General features: G+C 43.4%; 1 protein-coding gene across 2 annotated transcripts in view; it reads right to left on the reverse strand.

The window, feature by feature from the left end:
- Positions 1-388: 388 nt before the first annotated feature.
- The window catches only part of ATF3 (activating transcription factor 3), a 33,235-nt gene continuing 10,778 nt past the window's right edge, over positions 389-22,845 (reverse strand). The window contains exons 1-4 of one of the 2 annotated variants that reach the window (XM_053383230.1): positions 12,395-12,659; positions 3,055-3,298; positions 2,516-2,620; positions 389-2,396 (exon numbers count right to left, since the gene is read on the reverse strand). In XM_053383230.1, the coding sequence (XP_053239205.1) occupies positions 2,199-2,396; positions 2,516-2,620; positions 3,055-3,294 (543 nt within the window). In that variant the 5' untranslated portion in view covers positions 3,295-3,298; positions 12,395-12,659 and the 3' untranslated portion in view covers positions 389-2,198. Of the gene's footprint in view, positions 2,397-2,515; positions 2,621-3,054; positions 3,299-12,394; positions 12,660-22,845 lie in introns of those variants that run through there. The other variant, XM_053383229.1, reaches the window with a different exon arrangement.

Below are 22,845 nucleotides of genomic sequence, written 5' to 3' on the forward strand. Positions count from 1 at the left end.
TTGCATTCAATGAGCCTTCCTCCCAGCTAAGTGTGTACTATATAGGATTATAGCCTTTGAAAACTATTGTTCTGAGGTACGATGTTTATGTGGGTGTGTTTTAACACTGGACAATGTGGATGAAGGATTTTATCCTGCAAACGCCTTTGTCTACTGCATTGATTACATAATTAAATTTAGATCCCAGCAGACTAAAACTAGAAATAATACTTCATAACAGAACTGCAAAGTGTTTGGGCAAAAATAAGGATTTTTCACCCAAATCTGCATACAGAAATCTGATTTGCAAAATTAAAATTCCTATTCTTGTGACTCAAGTTCCTAAATTCAGTGTTTGAATACTGAGTGGGGTTTGTCTCAGAGAGTAAAGTGAGCTCTTTTGGGGGGGGGTAAGGTGTTTGTTATTATAGTAAAAAGTTAGAGTTTAACTAAAGCATCTACCTCACAATCTGTGCACTATTTAGGCATATCAGTGATAAATAAAAGGTGATTGAGGAGTCCAGAGATCCTCACAGAAGGAGGGGTGAGAAATGCCAACAGGGGACAAATGGCTTATTGAATAGGAAGGGGCACCTGAAATTAACTCCCCCAGCTACCAAAACGATCTGCACTGTTGGGAGTTAATAACATGAGTACAGGGTGCTTGAGCATTGCTCACACTAGACTTGGGGTTTCTACCCAAGATACCCAGAGTACCATTCTGTGTAAATGGTATGACAACCAGATGAGTAATCTATGCAAAAAGCCTTACAGGGAACAAAGGATGGACCACAACTCAAGTTGCAGAGCCATGCTTTGAATGTATGCAAGTCCCACACCCAACTCATCCTTAAACAAGGATGACAAGTAGCAGAGTCTGGGGTCTTTGAAGAGGCTCTACCAGTCAGAAGAGATGGCATCGGACAAGATGAATCAAAGCTATGAAACTCTGTAGAGCAGCTTTGTCTGTTCCAACACCGGATTGCTCTGCTTGAGAACTTTAATGATCATACTTATATAGGTGCAAGTTCTTATCCATGCAAGGTGCTGTGGGGTTGAGAGACAGCAATGGGTTCAAGGTCACCCAGTAAGCTTCAGGTATCAATGTGGACCAACACTCTAACCACAAGCTGTCTGCATGACAGGGGAAGCTGCACCTCCAAGCCTGCTATTCAGCTGTTGACAGACCTACTTGGCTACTTTTAAGTCTCTTTTCCTAGCACAGCTGTAATTGTCATGGGACAGTTTTGCAAATACATGCAGTTAATGCACCCACAATCATTCCTTTGTGCAACTTGAGAACCACCAGAATTTCTTGCTCTGAAAAAAAAAGGTGGTGCCCAGGAAAGATTTGCAAGTTCTGGATTCGTGAGGTGGTGGCCCACAAATCAAGAGAGGAGGATTAATTTAACATCTGTGTTGATCGTGTCACTGTTTTGTATGTTATGAAGTCCTTCCGAATACTGTACATGATGTGACTCATAAAGTGGATTCTCAAAGGGGAATTCCCCTTTCTTCAAACAAGCCAAGGGAAGGGGTAATGTTCCAGCTTGATACATTCAGACTTTTTTCTATCTTTTTTACAGAAGCTGATGCCTGTCATATCACCCACAAATCACCCCCAATGTGAGTCATCAAAAAACCCACAGAAAGGCTTCCGTGAAAACAACAATACAAAGAGAGCGTAAAGCTCGGTTTAAAAAACATTGCACTAGGATATAGAAACACAGTAATTCCCGTTATATCGCAATGCCTTTCGGAATTGAAAGCAGCATTCTGGAAGTTGCCAACCTCTTTCTTTTGAAAGTACAAAGCAAAAGAAACAAACGAAATGAACAGCCCACACTATCTAACATTTCCTACCCCAATCGAGGACAGATGGGGAGGGTCCATTCAGCTTGGCTGTCCATAAGATGTGCATTACGGCGAGTCCTAGTGTTCTGCTCAAGTGCAAGTACCACATGCCATCAGGGGTTTAGCAAGTCTGTAGCTGTACGGATTCTAGGAACAGCAAGTATGGCAGATACTAAAACCTGAATCACAGCTAAGCTAGCGCAAGTCTTTTCTTCTTAGCAATGTCATCTCCTCTGCCTTCTCTCGACTAATGGGAGACCACAAATACCAAGATACCTTCTCTATGGCTTCTGGCTTGGGGTGATGTGCTGGGGTGTAATTTTTTGGTGTCAGAGGCATGCCCTAAGGGCACCTAGCATTGTCACTTAGCCTTGCAAGGTTCCTTCTTTTATCTGCTGAATGAAGAGGTTCCTTTCGTCCTCCGGCGTCCTCCCGTTCTGGGCCCGGACGATGCAGGTGGGCCTGTGCAGATTAAGCATGTAGATCAAATGCTGCTTCTCGTTCTTCAGCTCCTCAATCTGAGCCTTCAGTTCTGCATTGATGGTTTCCAGCTTCTCCGATTCCTAGCCACAGGAAAAGAGGGTAAATATAAAAGCAGAAGTTCTGAACCATTCTTCTGTTAAACACACAAAGGCACACCTCCTCTTTCGCATCTTCTGTGCCCAGATAGCATCCGACTTACCTTCTGCAGACATTCTGTCTTCTCCTTCTTTTTGTTTCGACACTTGGCTGCTGCAATCTTGTTCCTTTCCCTCCGTCGCCTTTTCCTTTCATCTTCAGGTGCACACTAGAGAGAGAGAGAGGTAAATTGGTTGACTTTGGGCACATCCAGATGAGGTATCAATATTGCAAGTGTGCCAAGTTTATGCTTATTTATTTATCAGCATCTCCCCCAAGTGTACCACGGAGCTATGACCCAAGTGCACATGATTCAGAAGTGCATGCAGTGCGCACCAAGGCTCCAGCTTGGCACTCACGCAGTTGCAGCCTTTCACAAAGCCACTTTCATTCAAATACACACAGATCATTGTCTGTGATGGGAGGTATTAGTGCAGACTAGTGCCTTATGTATAATACAGTTTTCCTATTGGAAAGTTCATTGAACAATTATCTACTGGTTTTAGTTTCTCCCCCCCCCCCTGCTTTCTGTTTTTGTTCTTGTTTAAATAGAACGCCATTACTGAATGTGAAAGCAAAACAAGCAATTAAAAAAAGGAGCACCTCTGCTTTCAAAACAGACATTTCCCCAGGTCTGTCCGAAACCATGACTGTGTCCAGCGTGGAGGACATCCTGTGCGACAGGCACTTGTTCTGGATGGCAAATCTCAATTCTTCTTTCACCAGCGGAGTTAGATTTGTGAAGTCTTCAAAACCCAGGGACACCGAAGGAGACAGGCATGGGACAATGGCAGTGGCGCTGACTTCCGAAGCAGACACCTGGCCAGGGTGTTGGAGCATCATTTTGCTGAAAAAGAAGAACAAGAATGACTCTTTCTGAATTTATCAGGACTATATATATGTGTGTGTGTGTGTCAGATGATTGTTTAACTCTCAACTAAGACCTGATTTAGAAAATATGACTTTTGCATGTGGAATAATTCCTGAAACTCTGGGCCGTGACCCGTAATTATATATTGATAGAATGGTTGCACATGAATTGTATCCAAGTAAGTCCTACTCAGAGTAGGTCTGTTGAAATCAATGGGCTTAAGTCAGTCATGCCCATGTGATCATTTCAATGGATCTGCTCTAGGTACAACTTAGTTGGATATATATATATCTTAGTTCAATATACAGTACACATGTTTATTTAATCCTGACATTTCTATCTTGCCCTTCCTGTAAGGAGCTCCAGGAAGCATACATGGCTCCCCCTCCCTGTCTTAACCTCACAACAACCCTGTGAAGTAGACTAGGCTGAGAGAAGGGAAGTGGTCCAATGTCACCCAGTAACCACAGAGCCTTGGGCTTGCCGATCAGAAGGTCAGCGGTTCGAATCCCTGCAACGGGGTGAGCTCCCGTTGCTCAGTCTCTGCTCCTGCCCACCTAGCAGTTCGAAAGCACGTCAGAGTGCAAATAGATAAATAGGTACCACTCTGGCGGGAAGGTAAACAGTGTTTCCATGTGCTGCTCTGGTTCACCAGAAGCGGCTTAGTCATGCTGGCCACATGACCCGGAAGCTGTACGCCGGCTCCCTCGGCCAATAAAGTGAGATGAGTGCCACAACCCCAGAGTCGGCCACGACTGGACCTACTGGTCAGGGGTTCCTTTACCTTTAAGTTTCATGACTGAGTGGGGCTTTGAACCCTGGTCTCCCAGGCCCTAGGAGACTCTAACCAGTACACCACATTGGTGCTGTCTCTCCATACACATACACACACACACACACACACACACACACACACACATTACACAAAGCACCCTTGATAAACAACTTAAATGCAACTATAAACCGACAATATAACTCAATAGGAAGCAATTCAAAACTAACATTGCCAGGTTTTTTGTACCATTTGGTATAATACTGCCACATACTGGCAGCTGGGTGAGCAACTTCTAACCAAACAGGAAATGTGAGAGGCAATATATAAGTTATATAAGTTACATGGGATTTTGTGCAATAATTGCACCACAAGTTGAACTGGGTCACTTGTGCTGATTAATTAATCTCCCAGTCTTATGTTTAGACTGGCAGGGATTCGCCCAGTGTTTGTGCAGTTTAGGTGTGTCAGATACACTAAATCAGTGCACCCAGTGCTCAAGAAATCTCTCGCCTGCAATGTGGCTCATTTGCACATGCAGCTGCACATATATCCAGCCATAGGAATCTATCACAGGAGTCATCCTGAGAAGCTCCATTTTATTAGAGGAAGCAATAAAACGCTGCAAAATCTTATTACCAGCAAAATCTATCACAATTAGCTTCATAATACATAAGCCAATTACTGCCTCTGGGCATTTGTGTACATAAATGAAGCCATCATGCTGTCAAACTAGATTTGATCTATGCAGTATCCATCGTAATTATAGCTTCAGGGAATAGTTGGAGTTCATTATGGTCTCCCACGCCAGTGGAAGTTGCACCCTTTTGCACTGGCAGTAGATAAGTGTGCTTAAGGAAAAAAATAAGATTTGAAGGCACAGCTCAAGCGGCGAAAGAGGACATACTGCCACTGCTGCTACCTACAAACACATTTCTTCATCCTGCACCGCAACAAGGCAACAGTATTGTCACAGTTCAATGACACGTTCCAATCAGGCAAGAGCACTTGAGGAGAGTGCGGCGCAGGGCTGATCTGGGGAGAAGCTCAAGGGCCAGACAGACTGCTCTGAAGCATCGCATTCAGACCTCAGGCCACAGGTTCTCCAGACCTGATACAGATAGTTAAGTTTGTTGGTCCCACACATGTTTCCCACAGGCATCTGGTTGGCCACTGTGAGAACAGGATTCTGGACTAGATGGGCCATTGGCCACACCCAGGAGGCTCTTCTTACATTTTGCTACTTGTATGTAGGCACTGTTTGCATGCATTGGAAATACTCCCAACCATGGCAAAATGCATGCATTTCAGCCATCTACGTAAGGGTTTTATTTTTATTTCAACACAGAAGTAAGGCTTTTATGATGTGCAAAGTGAATCCTAGGCATACCCCCTCCAAAAAAGCAACAGCAGTAGAAAACCAAAAGTTTCTTGACCTCCTGATTATGAGAGCGAAGATTTCCTGGAATTGTTTGTTATTTCCATAGACCTTGAGAAACTTATGTAATTCTGCAGAAATCCCCCTGGCCATGGTGAGTCACACCTCCAAAATGCTGGTCTCCTTCAGTCCTCCATAGAGGTAGAAGATAACTCCAATCAAACCAAGACAGCAAAAGGGCCTTCAGTTTCTAGGTTATCCTTTTGTTTTCAGCTCCGAAGACGGTAATGAAAAGTCGATCAAAGCGGTAAATTAACAAAAGTGGTGTGCCTTAACTGACATCTTTAATTGATTATAGAGATTGCTTAATTCTTCACAGATTAATCTACCCATTTCCCAGTCATATCTTAATAAGCCAGGTCTATGAACTTGTTTTCTAAAAACAAAAACCAGAATGCCAAGATTTTTTTACAATGCCAGTGTTCTGGGTAATTATATGCAGAGTGGGGGGTACAGAGAGTCCCCATTTATAGGCTATAAATTATAGCTATGTTTAATAGGCACTTCATGCCAATTCTTGGAGCCCCATTCATTATGTTGGCACTACTGTTGGCATCAATACAAAATTCTGAGGATTTGGGGAATGGCCAAGGTTTCGTTGCACCAGTCCCCTGGCAGAGAAACAGCTGAGAATGCTGGCAGTAACGTGGGACTCCGGAGAGAATTGCTACAGCTTTCCAAAAACCATACTGCTATTAATGTACATTCTCAGCTGTGTTTCAGACAGAATCCTGCAAAGAGGTCTAGGCTGACGGACTCGTCCAAAGATAATGCAACGAGTTCCATACCTGAGAAAGCAGGAACCAGAATCTGGGTTTCGCACATCCAAGCACAATTCCCTCCCGTCCCAATGTCTCTCTACTAAATATTATTTGCTGCTGTAGTTTCTGTTTGATGAGCCGTCACGTACAGTCCATCGAACACAGCAGTGCCTGGTGCCCATGTTGACCAATAGGGCAGAAGGCAAGGAGAAAAACAGTAGGGGGAGCCAGGTTACAAAAACAGGCATAGCCAACTAATTCCATTGTCACCATCCTCTTCCTTGCTGAATTTTGCAAGAGCAATACTAAGACTTAAGGAGTAGGAAGCTGACAGGTGCCATACATAGGAAGTCAGGTAAGTGGGGTTTGCCTCCACCGATGTAACTATGTGGGTCCCAAGCTCAAGGAATGGAGAATGCCTTGTTTGTTAAAGTCACTCGAACACAAAGAACACCTCACATCCAGCAACTGGGCCTCTCTTAAGAGCTGATGCAAGACGATTGCAAGGTCTTTATGTATTCATCTTGTGATCATTCAGTGACACATAGAGGCAGACTGAAACATTCTACAGCCAGATGGAGCCAAATAAAAACATTTCACAGCCCATGTATGCAGTACTGAGCACTGCATTTCCAAATGATTAAAAAGGCAAGATCTGATGGCCTCTCCCCATGAGGTGTTCACATATCAAAGGCTCCCCATTTCTTTGTCAACAATTCTGCCTTTTAAACAGGGTGACAGCTAAGCGCAAAACAAAATCAGCTCTATCACACAACTTAAATGTCAGGAGCTGCCTTATATCAAAGAAGAATAAGAACTGTAGAGTTGGAAGGGACACTATGGGTCACCTAGCCCCCCCCCCGAAATGCATATATTTAGCATTTAAATAATGAGTGTTTTATCCTGAATTTCAAAAGACAAGTCATTGGTCCATTTAGTTCAGTATTATCTACTCTTCCTCGACAAGTGGAAGTCTTTGCTACCCCCACCCCAAGACCTACAACCAGAGATATTTTCTTTTAATCTGAGGGCACTTCCACATAGCAGTTTATTGTAGACGAGATCCTGCACACAAGCTTTGTGCAACAGCCACATAACGTCCTACTTATACAAAATGCCAGTGTATGTTATTTTCTCAATTAATCCAGATTTTCCTCTCCTTCAGAAAATACAATGAGTTTAAAAAAAACACCACAGAAACAGTAAATGTAGTTTAAAATAGGGCTGCTGGATATAGGGATATAGGACGGCATTTTGACGAGAATGCCATCACGTGGACTCTGCGGAAAATGTGTGTGCATTAGCAGCATCAAGTCCGCAATAAAGGCTACATGCACAGCATTCACTTAATGTACAATAATTATAGCCCATTGCCCACCCCAAGAATTCTGGGAAGTGTAGTTTTTCCCCACACTTTCCAGCACCCAGAACAAACTACTATTCCCAGAATTCTTTGTGGGTGCTTTAAATTGCTACCCTGGGCTCCTTCAGGAAAGTGAAATACAGATTCAATAAATACAACTTAAGTATATGATGTGTACACAATCCAAGCTACTCAGAGATACTAGAGATTGACTCTGAGACCTTTAAAATATGAGGGATCTGCTCTACTGTATCCCTGAGGAAAGGCCACCTGCCAGGGCCGGCCCACCCATGAGGCAAGGTGAGGCAACTGCCTCAGGCAGCAGGATCCACAAGGGCAGCAGATCCTGAGGTAGATCTTTATTCCCCATCTTGTTCCTGAGGTAGATCTTCACTCACACCTTCTTCCCTGAGAAGGAGGGGGTGCCATTTTGTAATTCGCCTCAGGGGCCAAAATGTCTTGAGCAGGCCCTGCCACCCACACCCTATATTTCATGTGGTTCTTCTCTGCATGTTGATCCTTGCTGTGCAACCCTCCGCTGTTCATAGCTTTATTCTAAGCAGCAGGAGAGATTCCAAAAGCTTCCGAGTTCTTTCAACCTGTGCCAATTTGCCCACGCATTGTATAAAAGAAGGGTATTCCTGCCGAGTTCCTTCAGAGGCCCGCCCACTTAAAAAAATGATTGCTGCACACACACAGGCATTCGTAGGCAAAATAAACACAAGCTATTGCACACCTCCCTGCTTTCTCAGGATTTTTGTTTTAGAACTACCATCAGATAATCCAAGGCTATGGGTCACCCTCTACCTTTAAGGCACACTCAAAACACATTCTTCCCTCAGAGAATTCTGGGCACTGTAGTTTACCCAACACAGTTACAATTACCAGCAGCCCTTAACAAACTACATTGCCCAGAGTTCTTTGAGGCAGTGTGTACGCAGCCTTATATATTAATAGCAGACTCCTTCTTCAAGTGTGAAATCTTATAGAAATGGCACCATCCTCTCACATGGAGGAGGTAGCAGTAGCCTGAGGGGAACCCCAAGATTTGCGACAGAAGCACACACATATTTTTTAGGAAGGGGGGAGGCAAACAGCCCAATGAGGACTGGGCATGCTCAGTGGCTACAGAATGTTTGATGGCTGTTGGAGTTGAGGTGGCAGGGAATGGAATAGAGTATCCTTGAGAAGGACAAGTCTGGATGGAAAACTGAATAGGACCGTTCTGTACAGCCAGGTTTTGTTGCAATTCTCTGTTGTGTCATATTTTCCTGTTCATAGCCAGATTTCTGATTCTAATCCCTGAAACCATTTACTCTTAAAGGCTTCTGCTGAAACAAGTGACACATCAAAGAGGGAAGATCCACACCGTACATTTAAAGTACATTTACCATGCCTGGTGTCCCCACAAAGAATCCTGGGAGCTGTAGTTTGTTAAGGGTGTGGTAAGTATGGCTCTGTGAGAAGGAAACTACATTTCCCAGTATTCTTTGGGTGAAGTTGTGTCCTTTAAATGTGCACTGAATATCTGTTAGAAGTATGGTGTGGGTCTTTAAAAAACTGGGTCACTTTCAGCTAACTTGGTTGACATTAAAAGATTCGCCCTCACATTAAAAATAGAACAAGGCACATTGACCTGATGCTTCACATGCCTTTCATTTCAGATATTCACAGAAACCAAAAGTCTTCATTTTATTTTTTGACTGATACATTTGCTTCCCCACACACCCTGAATATTTTCCCCATCTTGCTGATGGAGTAACCTGTTAACCATAGAAGTTAATCTCCCACAGCTTCAAAAGCAATTAAAGTCCAGAAGCACCCTGAACCGAACTTGACCTTTTAAGATTTTTGGCATTGCAGTTTGGCCACATATATCTGCTGCTTTCGAAATGGCCAGCTGTTAATAGGATGAAGAAAATCAATAAGGCACCAGAAACCGCTTGCAGTCACCACTTTTTGTGTGTGGTGTCCTCACAAAGCCCCAGCTTAGATGGCAAGTTGGACAGAAGTATTTGCCGTTTTTGCTCACCATCAACCTTATTTGATGCAAAAAGTGTTTCAGAAATTCACATTGATACTCAGCACTCATAAGCCCTTTGTGTGGTTTCTCAGCCATCATCAACATTTCACTTTTCAGTTTTTTTTCATCAGTGGTTCCCTAACTTTTCCCACAAAGGACTGACTGAAATCTTCTGGGGGTCTTGGTGGACCACTTAATGATTTTTCTCTCTCTATCTCTGGTAGCATTTGTAATGTGCTGTGGTAAACGCTGGACAGTTTTTAATTGTATTTTTATTGCTTCCATTATTTCTTATTATTAAATTTGTATACCGCACTATACCCACAGGTCTCCTACACATTGTATTGTATTGCAATTTGAGTTTCGCAGAATGAAAGCCATAGAAAATCAGTTAAAATCAAGATGAATGTTTAATAGGATGGCCTTCAGCCACTAATCCACAGACACACCACGGACCACCAGAATGAAGCTTATGGGCCACTGGTGGTCCAGACTGCAATTTGGAAGCCTTTGCCTTGAACTACAACTCTTAGCAGCCCTAGTTGAGCAAGCTGGGGCTGGTGGGAATTGTAGTTCCAAATAGCTCAAGGGGACCAGGCTGGCAAAGGCTGCCCTATATCCTTATCACAGATAAACTCGTAAATGCTTTGAATAATCCTAGCTGCATGCTTACTTAAGAGTAGCCCACTTGAATCCAATGGGACTTGCTTCTGAGTAAAAGTGCTTAGGAGGCTATAGCACAGCGAATTTATGCTGTGGGAAATAAAAGCCTAGAAACCTAGGTACACTTAACTAGGAAATACACACTTATGAGGGAGTAAGTCACATTGAACGCAGTGGAGTTCTGTTGCACTTCGAAGGGTGCACCTGTGCAAGCTTTCTTCTGAGTAAGTTAAGCTGAACTCAGTGGGACTTTCTCCATTTATTTGTTCATTAAATAATTTCTGTATTGCCGTATCGGGGCAGTGTACATGAAAACATAAAGCACTATTTAAAGAATAAAAATTCAGAAATTCCTTAAGGTGACTGGCTAATCAAAAATAAAAATTTAGCAGCTGCAAAGGCTCTTGTTGGCACACAAAAAAAGTCTTCAAGAGATGCATGAAAGTCAAAAGTGAGGGTGGCTGCCTGTCAAATCTCTACCAAGAGAGTATTCCACAGCACAAGACCAGCGAAGCTAAATGTCCGACTTCTAGCTGAGGCTGGTCAATCCTCTAACACTGGGGGCGTCCAAATTAAGCAGAAGTAGGACTGGGCTTCATGGTGCCAATGCTACAGACCTCCTTTGGGAGTAAACTCCATATAACTTGCTGAGACTTCCTTCCAAGTAAACATGCACAGGCTGCAGCAAGTCCTGCATTCACCCAGCTTCATGCAAATAAACCACGAAAATGTTAACGTTCTGCCTCTATCTGCATGAAGATTACTTCATCTGGAACCAGCCATATTCATCTACACTTAAAGGAAAGGTAGTCGTATTGGCTTATAAGGGAAAAAATCTGTATTAGGACCATTTATTACATTACGCCAATCAAAAATGTCACAAAACACTGTGCAAACTTTTACGTTCTCCAGAACTCCTCATCAGGCTAGATGGCAGAACCATCCCTGCTTTGCTTAATCTAGCCCAGTGAAGAGTTCTGGAGAACTCGAAAGCTTGCACATTATTTTGTGGCATTTTGTTTGGCCTAATAAAGATAGTTCCCTCCTATGGATTCTGGAATTAGCAGTTCCACTAAACAAACGTTTAACACTCCAAAGTCCCAAACATACTGAAGTTTTGAAACAGTCCTATCGATCCCTGCAAGCCTGATCTGCATTCCTATTTTTACAGGTTCCTCTGATAACTCAACGCCGGCGAGTAAAAAACAAATCTGACAGATCGAGCAGGAAGCATCGCTACCACGCCGTGCGCCACCGACTGGCGGCTGGAGGCATTGCCACATCTTAAAAAAAGTTAAGCTTTCGAATCTTTTCCGCCAACTCTCGCCATCCCACAACTTACCGTAAGTGATCATCATTTGATTATTATCACTTATAAGTTGCTGTTTTTCTCCCGAAAGTGTTCTGGGAAATTAAAAAGCTGGCGATGACCTGGAAAAACCGCCGCAAAAACCTCTCCACGCGTAGTTTTTACGCAGTTGGAAATATACGATCTTGGGATTAAACAGAACTGCCCCCCCCCCCACTTTCCCTTGCCGTTTCTTTCCGTCAAAAGAAACAAACAGCAGCAGCATCAATGAAAACCACTGTGCGGTCGCCCAAACTTTTAAGATTGGAGCGCCCGAGGAGGAAACAGGCAAGTTTGTGTTGCTTACGCGAAAGAGAGCGCTCGAGAGAGATCGGTCAAACACTTTGTTCGGATGAATGAACTTTTACTTTCAGTTAGCCTCACTTTCAAAAAGAAAGAAAAAGAAACGTGAACGAGTTCACTTCTGACTCCCTCACCTCACTAACTCCACGGAAGAAGAAGAAATCTCACCTACTCAATACTCGATTTGATTAGAAAAGTTCCGAGACCTGAAACGGGACGGATACGCACGTACCGAAAGACGCGCGTTCCCCTCGAACCTATTTCCCTACCACAGACCAAACCACCCCCAAACCCCACAGTGAAGACAACACCTGAGTGAACGGGTGAGAGATCGCAGATCTCCTCGTTCCCGTTTCTCTCCGCGATTGCCTTCCCCTTCCTCCGGTGTCTCGCTCCCTTACCTGTTCCTCACCTCTCCTCCTTCGAGTCGTCTTTTCCTTCCCAGTTTCGAAGAATCGGAGGGTGGAAGAGAAGAGAGGGAAGACTCTCAGGTGAGAGTTTAAGGAATAAAATAAAAATCTCGGGCGGGGTGCGTGGAGCGGGGTTGTCCTTCGAGGCGGGACGGGTGGCGCTGGACAGCAGGAGCGGTAGTAGTAGTAGTGGCAGCCGCGGCTCCTTCGCTCCGAGCGCCTCTCCGCGTCTCTGGCTCCCCGCGAGGTTGCATCACCCCCTTTATATAGCCCGGCGGGCAGCGCTGGTATTTACTCTGGCCGCCGCTCGCGCGCTGATGTCATGCTATTAATAGATCCTTCAGCAAGATCTGGAGGAGGCAGGGGGCGGGGCCCAGGCTGCGAGGGGGCGGGGCTTCCCGGTGATGCAAGGACTCCCCCCCTCCCATACACACGAGGAGGGAGGAGGAGGCGGGGCGCGAGGCGACGCTTTCCCGGGCGCGTTCCTTAAGAGGCAGGCGGAGCGCGCGCCTTGCCCGGGCGGCGGGCCAGGTGGGAACACCCTTCGTAGCAGCAGCAGCGGCATGATCCCTCCATGAGCCAATGGTGCCCAAGCCAGTGCATGACTCCAGATCGCTGGCATCCCGCAGCAAAGCGGGGCCGGGCAAAGGAGAGGGGATCAGGGAGGAGGGACAGGAGAGTGCGGTGGGGGGGGCGTGTTTTTTTGTTTTTTGTTTTCTCCACTTTCCTGTTTAGGGAAGTTTTTAAAATTTAATGCTGTACTGTTTTTAACACTTGATTGGAAGCCGCCCAGGGTGGCTGGGGAAACTCAGCCAGATGGGCGGGGTATAAATAATAAATTATTATTATTATTATTATTATTATTATTATTATTATTATTATTATTATTATTATTCCCTTCTCTTTCTAATGAGGATCTGATTGGAACTTTGCGGATGATGCCTTGCCATTTTGTGGCACGGGGGGGTGTGTCTGTCCCCTCCTTTGAGATTTGTGTCTAGACTGTGTGTGGTTTTTTTGTGTGGGATCGGGTGTATCCGCGCCTACCTCGCGAGATCCGCCGACAACGTCCCCAACCCCCCATTACTTTGATTTTTCTGTTTTCTTTCTTTAATGAACAGCCGCGTGTGTCCCGTCGCGTCCCAATCCCCCGATTTCGCGCCCGCGCAATATATCTCTCGGGAGAGCGTGAAAACCTTAAATCCAGAATCCCAAGGGATCGTTGAAAACTTTTGGGCGACCCGGCCACTCTCAAAAAAGAGCGTTCCTCTCCCTCTCTCAAATGGACCGAAACCGCACGAGAAAAGACAGCCGAGAAATTGGGGTCAGTGGGATAACTGAATCGAACATACCACAAATACATAAATCCCGTCTGCCCGCTTTACGGCAAAAAAAAAGACTCTAAAGTCATCGAAGAACATCTCTCCTTCCCCGCCGCCCCCGCACACACACTATTGCCGCCCTGTATTTTCTACTAGAGTTGTTTGGGCTTATCTTAGCATATTGTAGACATCCGTCATTCCCCCTCATTTTATTTTTTAAATGGTAATGTTCTGTCCCTATCTTATTTGCGATTACACTTTGGAAGGTTCTGTCGCGATCAACTGGATTTCTGTTCCGAATTCCAATAAACTTGTCTTTGGGAACGCGGTGAAGGACAATCACGCAGCCTGATCCTATCCTTATTCGCTCCGAAGAAGTTCTAAGCGTGTGTGCTCAGGATCCCTTGGAATCCTAGGATCCCGAGGGTTATCTAGTCCAAAAACCTGCAATGCTGGAGACTCAATTATTTTGCAAAGGGGAAACCATTTTTCCACGCTTGTGATGGGAGAAGAATAATAAAATAAAAGTTCCTCCTCCTCGAACTCCACTCCTCTGGGACTGTTTAAAATGACGCTTTGCTATGTCATTGAGCTAGGGGGGTGGTCTCTCGGGGCAGATTCGTCTAAATACAGGCGAAGTGGTGATTCCCCCTCCCATCGCAAATAGCTCCCCACCCGACTTTCTAGGCAAAGGGCGATGCAATCGAGGGCGAAGGAAGAAGGGCTGCTTTTGCATCCTCCTTCCTTCGAGGTTTCTTGCGTGTCCCCCACGCTTCCCCGTGCATAAGGAGAATAAAAAGGATGTAAACTGCCGGGAGGCGCCTGCTTTGACGCATTTCCGTCAGGATGCAAAAGAAAAAAGGCGCGCACACGTGCAGATGTCTAACGTAACTTGTGCCAAATGAAATAACCCCACGCTGTCCACTCCGGAAAGGACTGTGGGCGCTGCGTGGCTGAGTATTGCGAGGGAGACATGCTCCAGTCTCTAGGCACTGACTGGCAAGCCTGATCTGTCGACTTCAGCGCAACTTCCGAGTAAGCCTGCTTAGGATCTCTCGAAACAGAAGATGGTGGCTATTTTCTATTTATGAGAGGTTGGAAAACTCATGTTAGACGGAGCACACAAATATTCCCAACTTTAAGAGCATAACACTATACCCCTTAAAACTTAATGTAAAATGCTTCAAGCAGATAAAATCAGTGAGACTTAACTAACCTTACTCCCACTGAATTCACGGGCCTTCTCTAAGCATGGCTAAATCTGGACCCAACTCACCATGTGCAAGTAAATTCTATATCTAGTAGATTTCTGCATTGTGGGGATTGGAAAATCAATTCTGTGGTTTTATGAGAACCCCCTGGGGTTTGCTTGCTTATATAGGCTTTTGCACCTGACCCAGAGAGCACTTGGGGACTGAGAACCTTTGTAAGGAGAATTTGAAATCTGCATGACTTAAAATCTACATGGAATTTAAAACAGTAAACACTCCACTAACAACATTTACAGGTGTATACACAGAGAGCGAGACTCAAAGGAGCCTGTAGTATCACATATATGGGGTAGAAAACCCTACTGAAATCTCAGATATGCCTTGACAACTGATTCTAGAACTGTCTGACGTGGCTGTGCCACATACAGCCTAATCCTCAAATCTAAGGCCATTTTTACAAATAGCACTTAAATCAGTTTTGCATTTTCCGTATTTTATTTTTAAAATATGCTGTGGAATGCATATTAGCTAGAACTGAAGGGGGCAAGGGAGGAAAATAAGCACCAGAATTTTATTTATTTACCTGAGCTGCTAGTGTTTTTTTAGCTTTATGGCTGGTTACAGCTCCCATAAATCTAATAAGAGGGTTTGAGAATTTTGGTTTTATTTTTTACATGAACAACTTTTACTTTGGAACAGTTCTGCCTATCAAGAAGCTTAAAAGTGGCTTGGAATAACTGCTTGTTGCAAAGTTCCTTCTAGAAAATAAATAGTAAACAGGAAAGATGGCATATTGTATGTGTCAAATTTTCTACTGACATCAGACAACTAGAACTTTGTCAGGCAGGTAAGACAGAAACATATTTTGTTGTTGTTGCTGCACTTCTCACACGTTTAGTATATTTACCAGCAGGGGTTTTAGCTACTATCGGAAGTGTTTTTTAAAAATCAGAAGGTCGGCGGTTCGAATCCCCGCATCGGAGTGAGCTCCCGTTCCTTGGTCCCTGCTCCTGCCCACCAGCAGTTCAAAAGCACGTCAAAGTGCAAGTAGATGAATAGGTTCCACTCCGGCAGGAAGGTAAACGGCGTTTCCGTGCGCTGCTCTGGTTCGCCAGAAGCAGCTTAATCATGCTGGCCACATGACCCGGAAGCTGTATGCCGGCTCCCTCGACCAATAAAGCGAGATGAGCACCGCAACCCCAGAGTCGTCCATGACTGGACCTAATGGTCAGGGGTCCCTTTACCCTTACCTTTTGCATTAGATAAAGCTGAGAAGTTGTCTTTCAATTCTGTGTGATCTGGGGAAATAAACAATCTGCACACTCATCTATTAACAGTAAATTAGCCAATGGAAGATAACCAAGATTTGTGTGCCAATTCCCTTTTCTAATATCCCAAATGGAACCTTATTTCAGCCGTGGAAAAATACTCACAGTTTTAAGCTGGATCTAGTTGGAAGTTTCCCATTGATTTTCACAGAACTTGCATGCAAGTAATTGTGCTGCCCAAAGCTGCAGCTCTGTGCATAGCTTATCTAAAACCTATTTCCTACAGACTTCTGTGAGACTTCATTTCAGAATAAACCCATTTGTGGTCAACCTGCAAAAAGCATGATGGTGCTAGAAGCTGAGTTGCACAAAGCTTCTGTCATTCCTCTTGAGCCAGTATGATTTAAAAAAACCCTAAACAAATATTATGTATAACAAAGATCTGCTTAAACAATACACAGTAGATACCATCCATTCTTAAGGAAATTAGTCCTGAGTGCTCACTGGAAGGACAGATCCTGAAGCTGAGGCTCCAATACTTTGGCCACCTCATGAGAAGAGAAGACTCCCTGGAAAAGACCCTGATGTTGGGAAAGATGGAGGGCACAAGGAGAAGGGGGCGACAGAGGACGAGGTGGTTGGACAGTGTTCTCGAAGCTACAAACATGAGTCTGACCAAACTGCGGGAGGCAGTGGAAGACAGAAGTGCCTGGCGTGCTCTGGTCCATGGGGTCACGAAGAGTCGGACACGACTAAACAACAACAACACCTATTTCTCAGACCACAAACCCAAACCGCTGGAGGGAATCAAGTATGGTATATCATGGGTAGAGAGAACATAGAAGGACAGCAGAACTTACGAAGACCTCAGCGCCTTCCATCTTGAAGAGCTGTTGCCAGTCAAAGTAGTAGATTCTCCATACTGGGCTAGACATCATGAATATTGATATAAAACAGTTCTGTATGTTGATATGATACTTTTTATTCCACTTCCTTCTGTTGATTAACGTATGTAAACTTTCCACCAAAGTATTACTTTCCTTGAAGAGCTCTATGTAGGAAAATTCCAAGCTGTTCTATAGCAGTGCCTACAACAGAGGTTGGTTTGTGGATCACTGGTGATCCACAAGCTTCATTCAGGTGGTCTGTGGCACATCTGTTTTGTGATGGAAGACAGGATATGGAACATCCATCACATTACATACTCATATTGTTTTTTAATTGCATTTTTATCGCTTTCATTTCTTGTACTGTGTTTAGGTGTGTTACAATTCGGATTCTACAGAATCCAAATTGCAATACAATATTTAAGAAACAAAATCAGCAATAAAAAGACAATTAAAAACCCATGCTGCATCTAAGCACAGCATATTACAATTACTACGGCAGGCAGGGAAATCACTTAATGATTTCTACCAAGACCCCCCAGCAGTTTTCAAGCAGTCCATGGGGAAAATAGGGAACTGCTAGTCTCTCTGGAATTCCAAGCAGGAGTCTTTTCCAGCTGGGAAATGCTAGGGGTTTTGTGTATGCAGATGGTATTCTCTTCCACTGAGCTATGGTTGTTTTACCCAAAATGAAGGTGGTTCCAAAAATAAGAACAAAGGCTTTGCTTTCTGTGGTTCTCTTTCCTCCTTTGGACTGACACAGTCCCAGTATTCAAAATGTGAATGACCACTGCAAATCTGCTGCTTCAAGGGACCTTTGAAGAAGCAGATTTATTCCATTGCCTCCCCCTGCAAATGAGCTCATTTGCTCCATTCCTGTGAAATTCTTGATGCCAACCTTATTAGGCAGACCCTAATTATCCATAAGGAGATCTGATTGCTGCAACTTCTGGACTCTTGGACTGCAGGAAATTGGCCATTCCTGCTCTAGATTAAATGGGGAAAAAACCATATCTAACAGGTACCTACCTAGAGGTAAATAGATACGAAGCATATGAAAATGCAGCACTCCAAACATAAGAACAGCCCTGCTGCATCATGCCAGTAAAACCAGAATTTACTGTGGGAACACTTGGTTGAAGTTTACAATACGACAGCGATAGATTGGGGCAATAGAGTGTGACACTAGCAGCTATACAACAACTATCCATAGTTTCTATTAAAAAAATGGAAATATGTTGCAAAAAGAAACGTGATAGAACAGAAACGTACCACGAGAACACTGACAATTTATTTTATTATTTTATTTATTAAATGAAAATTGCCCATCCATTTTTCAAGATAATTAGTAATTAACATACTGTCAGGATGTTTTCCAAAAGGTTCCTAAAATTATATCAAAAGAACTCTTAAGGCAGCACCCCTAAATCTCCTTATTGGGGAACAAGTCTCGCTGACTACAGCATACATTACATTAATATTATTATTAGATGTATCCTTCCCTTATTCCCAAAGGAGCCCAGGGTGGCAAACATGAAAATGTCAAAACAATAGAGCTTGAAGAAAAACATATTTAAAACAAGTAAAACCATCTAGAACATTTAAAAACAAAAACTATCTAAACATATTTTTTATTTTTAAAAAAACAAAACACCACTACCTCATGGTTGTTAATTTCAAGGTTGCCATGACCAATATCTATCAGCCATCAAATGTCTGGGTAATTGGGAATGTCTCTAAATTTCTCCTGAAAATCAGTAGTGTGGGAGACAGATCTCACCAGGTGGGCATTCGATAGATGGGGATCCACTAGGAAAGTCAACACCAAGCAGACAACAGCCACGTGTGGGACCACTAATAGGGTCTCCTCTGCTAATCATAGGGCCCAGTATAGTTTATTCTGGGGAACTGCATTACATGCATTGGTTTGCACTATAAATGTATAACCATAGAATGCTGTTCTAGGGATTCTGCTGTGGTTCTCATTGTATTGTTCTGTTTTCTTCCATTTCCCCTTTTTGATTTTGTGCTTTGTGTTTTCGAAGCTTTTTAAATCGCCCAGAGACTTTTCACGTGGCAAGCCATGAATAAATTGAATAAATAATAACAATTACAACACCCAAATGATCAGCAGCTACATGCTACGAAATGCCACCGTTTAATCATACGGGTAAACCGCATGACATTACTAAACAAGTAACAAGAAAACAGAAGCTGAAATTGAAACAGATGTGTTGAGCACAAACAATCTAGTTCCTCCCCTTAAGATTAGAATTAGCCCACAAATGAAAACTGGGTTTAGAACTAACCCAGAAGTTATATTTCTAGTCAACTTCTTGGAGTGGCTATGGGTCTTAAGAGTAACATGCCTATCAAGGTAAATGGGTAATGGATTTGAACAATACTCTCTCAGATGGACTCTGGACATAGCTGTCAACCTTCCCTTTTTTTGCGGGAAATTCCCACAAAATTATTCCAGCGCAGTTTCCCGCTGCTTCTCGCTGCTATCCCAGATTGTTAGATATCCCGTAGATTATCCCCGGGACAGGTGAGGCTGCTTGTCCCTTATTTTCGAGGCTGCTGATCCCTTATTTTCAAATCTGAAAGTAGACAGCTATGACTATGGAGTTGCCAAAAAGTATAGTTTTGCTTGATGAGATTCAGCACCATTGGTGTATTATTCTGTAAAGGCTTCAATAAAATATATTTAATCAGTCCTGGGACAATTGCTGGTGGTACAGGAAACAAAGGTACAACCTTCCCCTTGTTGATTCCAAGGAAATGTTCAAAAATGTCAAAATACTGGAAATTATTATTGGATCATTGATAGGATGATCCAATATAGGACCCCACTAGAATATCCTAGTTTTGTTTAGGTTTTTTGAAAAAAAATGTGGTAGAACTAGAAGACCTAGAAATTATTGTTGTGTTTTTATAGCTACAGAAACAGCAGTTGCACAGAAGTGGGGAGAACTATCCCAAGAGCTAGATGTGTTAGTCTGCTGTAGCAAAAACAAAGAGTTTTCTGGATTCTTAAATACTTAGGCTGAAATCCTAACCATGTCTCTTCAACAGTAGGTCCTGTTGAATTCAATGTGGCTTAATCCCAGGTAACGGGTTAGGATTGCAGCCTATCACATTTATTTTGGCATAAACTGTTGTGCCCCATCAGAAGTGGAATCTAGTCTGTGAAAGTTTATGTCGTAATAAATGTTTATTTAAGGTGGCATAAGACTGTTGGTTTGTGGCAAAAAGAATTCACCATCTACAGTGAAATAGTTGCACGGGGTCTGGTAGATACAACTTTTACTTCCATAATACATAGCAAAGAAGGAAGACTAATTAGCCATTGTTTTCAAGGAAACAGGTTTTATTTGTGGTGCATGGGAACAGCAAAGTACAAGATAATGTCCAGGCACATGCTTTTGTTAAAACCATAATGATTTATTCGTAACCACATTTATTTCCCAAAATACTGTTGTAAGATTTATCTATAATTTATACAATAATGTGAATTTTTTTCCTTTAAAAAATGCCAACTGTTTTAAGATAAGGCCATTGTGACATGTTCAGGAATGCAATTCCTGTAGACAATAGAAGCTGGGGTTGTTCTTGAAATGTTGAAACCACTTTAGCATGAAGCACTCAGACAGATTTGTGGAGGATGAAGCTATCAGTGCCTACTAGCTAAAACAGCTATGTTCTACCGCCACTGTTGGTGTACTCCTGAATACTAGCTACTGGGAATCACACGTGGGGCAAATGCTGTTGCACCCAAGTCTTGCTTGTGGAATTCGCATAGGTTGGCCACTGGAGAATGCTGGACCTTTGGTTTGATCCAGCACACATTTTCGTATGTTCTTAATCTAGTTGTTAAGATTGGGAGACTTTGGCCAAATATTGCTGTTGAACGCTCTCCATTGATTTCACTGGGGCTTCTACTGTATCCTTTGACCTTCACCTTTCATTCACATATGTCCCTGCCTTATATTGAGTACAGCCCAGTATTCTCTGCTTTGGTAACAACTTCCCATAACCTCAAGCGGAGACCTGGGACTCAGCTAGATTGGTAAAGAAAAAGTGTTTTATATGTGTTGCATATGTGATATAACACTGTGTACAAGACTCCTGACTGCTTCGCTCACAAGGGTCATAGGAACGTGCAAGCCCACTCACCACAACAAGGTGATGATCCAGTGAGTGTACTACCAACCTTACTGTATGCTTGTGAAACACGGACCACTTATAAATGCCATCTCCAACTCCTCAAAAGATTCCATCAACAGTGTCTCCGAAAAAATTTACACATCACTTGGGAAGACAGGCGAACTAATGCCAGTGTACTGAAAGAAGCAAAGATCACCAGTGTCAAAGCAACAATTCTTCAACATTAACTTTGTTAGACTGGTCATGTTGTACGGATGCCTGATTATCGTCTTCCAAAGCAACTACTCTATTCCAAACTTTAAAATAGGAAGCGTAATGCTGGTGGTCAACAAAAGAGGTTTAAAGACTCTCTCATTGCAAATCTAAAAATATGTAGTATATAACACAGACAACTTGGAAACACTGGTCTGCGAGCGCTCCAGTTGGAGAACAGTCTTTACCAAAGGTGTCATGGGCTTTGAAGACACTCAAACTCAGGACGAAAGGGAGAAATGTGCTAAGAGGAAGGCACGCTTGGCAAACCCTCACTGTGATCAACTCCCACCCGGAAACCTATGTCCCCGCTATGGAAGGACATGTGGATCCAGAATTGGCCTCCACAGTCACTTACGGACTCACTGTTAATACCATATTTATGGAAGACAATCTTACTCGGCTACGAGTGATCACCAAAGAAGAGGAAGATAACAGTGTGACACCAAATGGCACTGTGGAGTCCTGTCTTTCCCTACTGGATTTCCCTGTATGAGTTTACAACACGTCTAACTGAATCGCTTCTTTGACGTGTCTAGGTCCAGCCCTGCTACCTTCAGTTCTTTTAACTGGAAATCTTCAATCTTATTATACATGTGAAGCAGAGGCTCTCAAACTCTGGTCTGTGAGCTGCATTCAGGTAATCTATAACAAGGTTGTAGAACATTCTAGAATAGCTGTAGTTGGGCCTGTACTTGATTGCGGTTCCCCACCCGCCATGGAAATCGAGGCCATTTTGAACCAGGGCTAGATGATGAAACAAGCTAAGAAAGCTGCGGCCTCCATGATGTTCGTAATAGTTCAGTGGTTTTGAGAATTATGCCAGAGCAGAAGGGGGAAAATATTCTATTTGTATTTGTATTTAATCCAAGAGCACGTCCACTGTATTAGAAATGCAACACTATGGTTATTAAAATTAAGAGTTATTTGTCTCCTGAGACAGACAGATGCCAGCAACAATTTAGGTGCTTTATTTTGTAGAACAAAGGAAGTTTATTCAGTGATTCACTGAGACCCTCAGCAATTTTCAAGCAGTCCATGGAGTGGGAACCTCTCATGTAAAGATTATACTGTTTCACTGAGCTGTTGCTGCCTCTTCTTCTGGGATAATACAACATGGTGCGGATCCCATTAATATCTAATCACTGCTTTAAAAAAGTATGTTAGCTTTGCTCTCAGGCGCAGTGAGCTTACATTTGAAGGAGGGCAGGCTAATTTGTGGCCCTCCAGATGTTGCCGAACTAACACTCCCATGAACCCCACCCAGCACGGGAGTTGTAGTTCAGCAACAACTGGAGGGCCAGACAGGTTAGCCACCCCGATCTAAGGTTTGTT

The sequence above is a fragment of the Podarcis raffonei genome, chromosome 3 (genome assembly GCF_027172205.1).
Source record: "Podarcis raffonei isolate rPodRaf1 chromosome 3, rPodRaf1.pri, whole genome shotgun sequence".
Classification (NCBI taxonomy): Eukaryota; Metazoa; Chordata; class Lepidosauria; order Squamata; family Lacertidae; genus Podarcis; species Podarcis raffonei.